This window comes from Octopus bimaculoides, chromosome 4, assembly GCF_001194135.2.
Source record: "Octopus bimaculoides isolate UCB-OBI-ISO-001 chromosome 4, ASM119413v2, whole genome shotgun sequence".
Classification (NCBI taxonomy): domain Eukaryota; kingdom Metazoa; phylum Mollusca; class Cephalopoda; order Octopoda; family Octopodidae; genus Octopus; species Octopus bimaculoides.
This window is the reverse complement of record NC_068984.1, coordinates 124,751,175-124,753,333: the sequence shown is the minus strand read 5'-3', so window position 1 is coordinate 124,753,333 and position 2,159 is coordinate 124,751,175. Positions and strand designations below refer to the sequence as shown.

Genomic DNA, 2,159 nt, shown 5'->3' with positions numbered 1-2,159 from the left:
ATATATATATATATATATATATATATATATATATATATACATACACATACATAAATAAATAAATACATACATACATACGTACATATATACATACATACATCCATACATACATACACACAAACGTGTCTCTAGCCGTCTATTATGTATAGTTTGGGCTTATATATGCCAATATAAAAACAATGCAACGAGCTATATGAAAACAAGATTGTTTAGATGGCAGTATTAAATAACGATATAATATGACTGCAAGTATTGGAACTTCTGTGCGACAAAACTGCATTCTCTAGTTTACGCTTTTTTTTTTTTGCCCTCTCTATCTGTCTTTCCTCTCTGTAGTCATATTGCGGCTACATAATACAGTAAGCAAAATAATTTTAATTTATTTAGTTAGTTATTATTGCATATGAAAACGTGTGTATGTGCGTATTTGTATATATGTGCACGCGTGCGTCTGTTTATGTACTTGTGTGTGTTTGTACATATGTAATCTACACATTCACATACGTGTACACACTGTGTGTGTGTAATAGGGAGAGAGAGAGAGAGAGAGAGAGAGAGAGAGAGAGAGAGAGAGAGAGAGAGAGAGAGAGAGAGAGAGAATATAAGCAAATAGAACATGTTAAATATATAGTATGTGAAACGTAAACTAGAGCAAAAATCACCCCTCATCAGCTGTTCACTAAAGTCCTGCGATTTTGATACACTAACAACAGTATTTCTTGCTTCAGACTGTAATAGAAATAATTGGGACAGAGACGCACGATATAGTATATATGGTATGATATGAGAAACAGCAACAGGTAAACGAAAATGCATAGTCATTTGTACATGTTTGCATGTATAGTATATCTGCTATACTGTTGAGTTTAGAGCTCCAGGTAGACAGTTATCTCCGAGTATGTTTCGAGTATAGTGCTTATGTTAGTTACTACCGTACTTAGTAGTACTACTGGATGTAATGTACAGATTAATTTTAGGAGAAATGGTGATAAATATGCATTGATATTATTTGTTCCCTTCGTACGTTTCACCGCTGTGTAATTGTATGCCTAACCACGACCGATCATCAGGGGAACAATTAATTGCAATCATACGGAGATCAAAAGTTGGCATTTTAGGCTTGTACCATTGAAATAAGGTGTTTCCCCGTTGATCCTTTGGTGAGATCAGAATCGTCAGCAGCAAGTATTTGAACAACGTCATTTTTAGAAAATTCTTCATGGTTGAGATTATTTCTCCTTCTGTCTTCCCTCAAATTATTTCCCATTCGGTAATTATGATACTTGTGATAAAACACAGAGGCGATTATTTTAATAAATGAAAAATTTATGTTATTTGGTATTTGATATAACTTTGTCAAATTATATATAAACACACACACTCACGCCCACATTCTGTAAAAAATTTCTCTTACAATCTACTAGCTAGGAAAATTCAAAATATTTGTGTAAAAAGCAATTGTAAACAGGCTTATAATCTCGTTTATAGCTACAATTATTTGTGTATTTGGTTACAATACCGAACTTGTATACAATAGCTCATGAAAACTTGGTTTCTTTGTAGCAGTTAAAACATATTCTAGACTTCAGTTTGTTACCAAATTAGGATAATACACCAGACTTTCTGAAGACTTATTACAGTATTTAAATTTCAACCTTTGACGTTGTTATATTTTGATTTCAGATCAGTTGCTAACTTATTCACGAGGTTAAAAAGAACACACACAAAAAAAAAAAAATAATAATAAACTACAAAAGTTACAGGAAGATATTCAAAAACAATTTCTCACAGGTAGACAGATATATTGTTTCAATAAAATGTTTCAATATAACTTACCGGAGCATCTCATTCCAGACTGTAGAGAAATGTTGTTGTAGCCATTCCATGGAGAGATATCCTGACTCATATAAGAAGGGTAAGAACTAAGACCGCTAGGTCTGTGCAACGGCGTACTAAAACTACTGTCCGATCGAACCACCGATGGACTGGTTATAGGTGAACTAGGAGCAGGAGTGAATGCAAATCTCGAAGAAACGGGATGATGTGAAGCGGAGTTGGTTGTGCTATAAGGTGTTTCCGAATTTGGCATCGACCACATTGTTCCAGAAGTGGGAGATCCAGCTGAGTTTTGACCCGTGCCGTTGCCTACATATTGCATG

General features: G+C 34.2%; 1 protein-coding gene across 4 annotated transcripts in view; it reads right to left on the bottom strand.

Moving 5' to 3' along the window:
- LOC106871861 (transcription factor GATA-4) overlaps positions 1-2,153 on the bottom strand; it is a 65,040-nt gene extending 62,887 nt beyond the window's left edge. For all 4 annotated transcript variants that reach the window (XR_001409706.1, XM_014918595.2, XM_014918594.2 and 1 more), the window contains exon 1: positions 1,837-2,153. Coding sequence is in view for 3 of the 4 variants with exons in the window: in XM_014918595.2 (XP_014774081.1) it covers positions 1,837-2,098 (262 nt within the window). In the remaining variant the exon portion in view is untranslated. The remainder of the gene's footprint in view (positions 1-1,836) is intronic.
- Between the last annotated feature and the right edge of the window lie 6 nt (positions 2,154-2,159).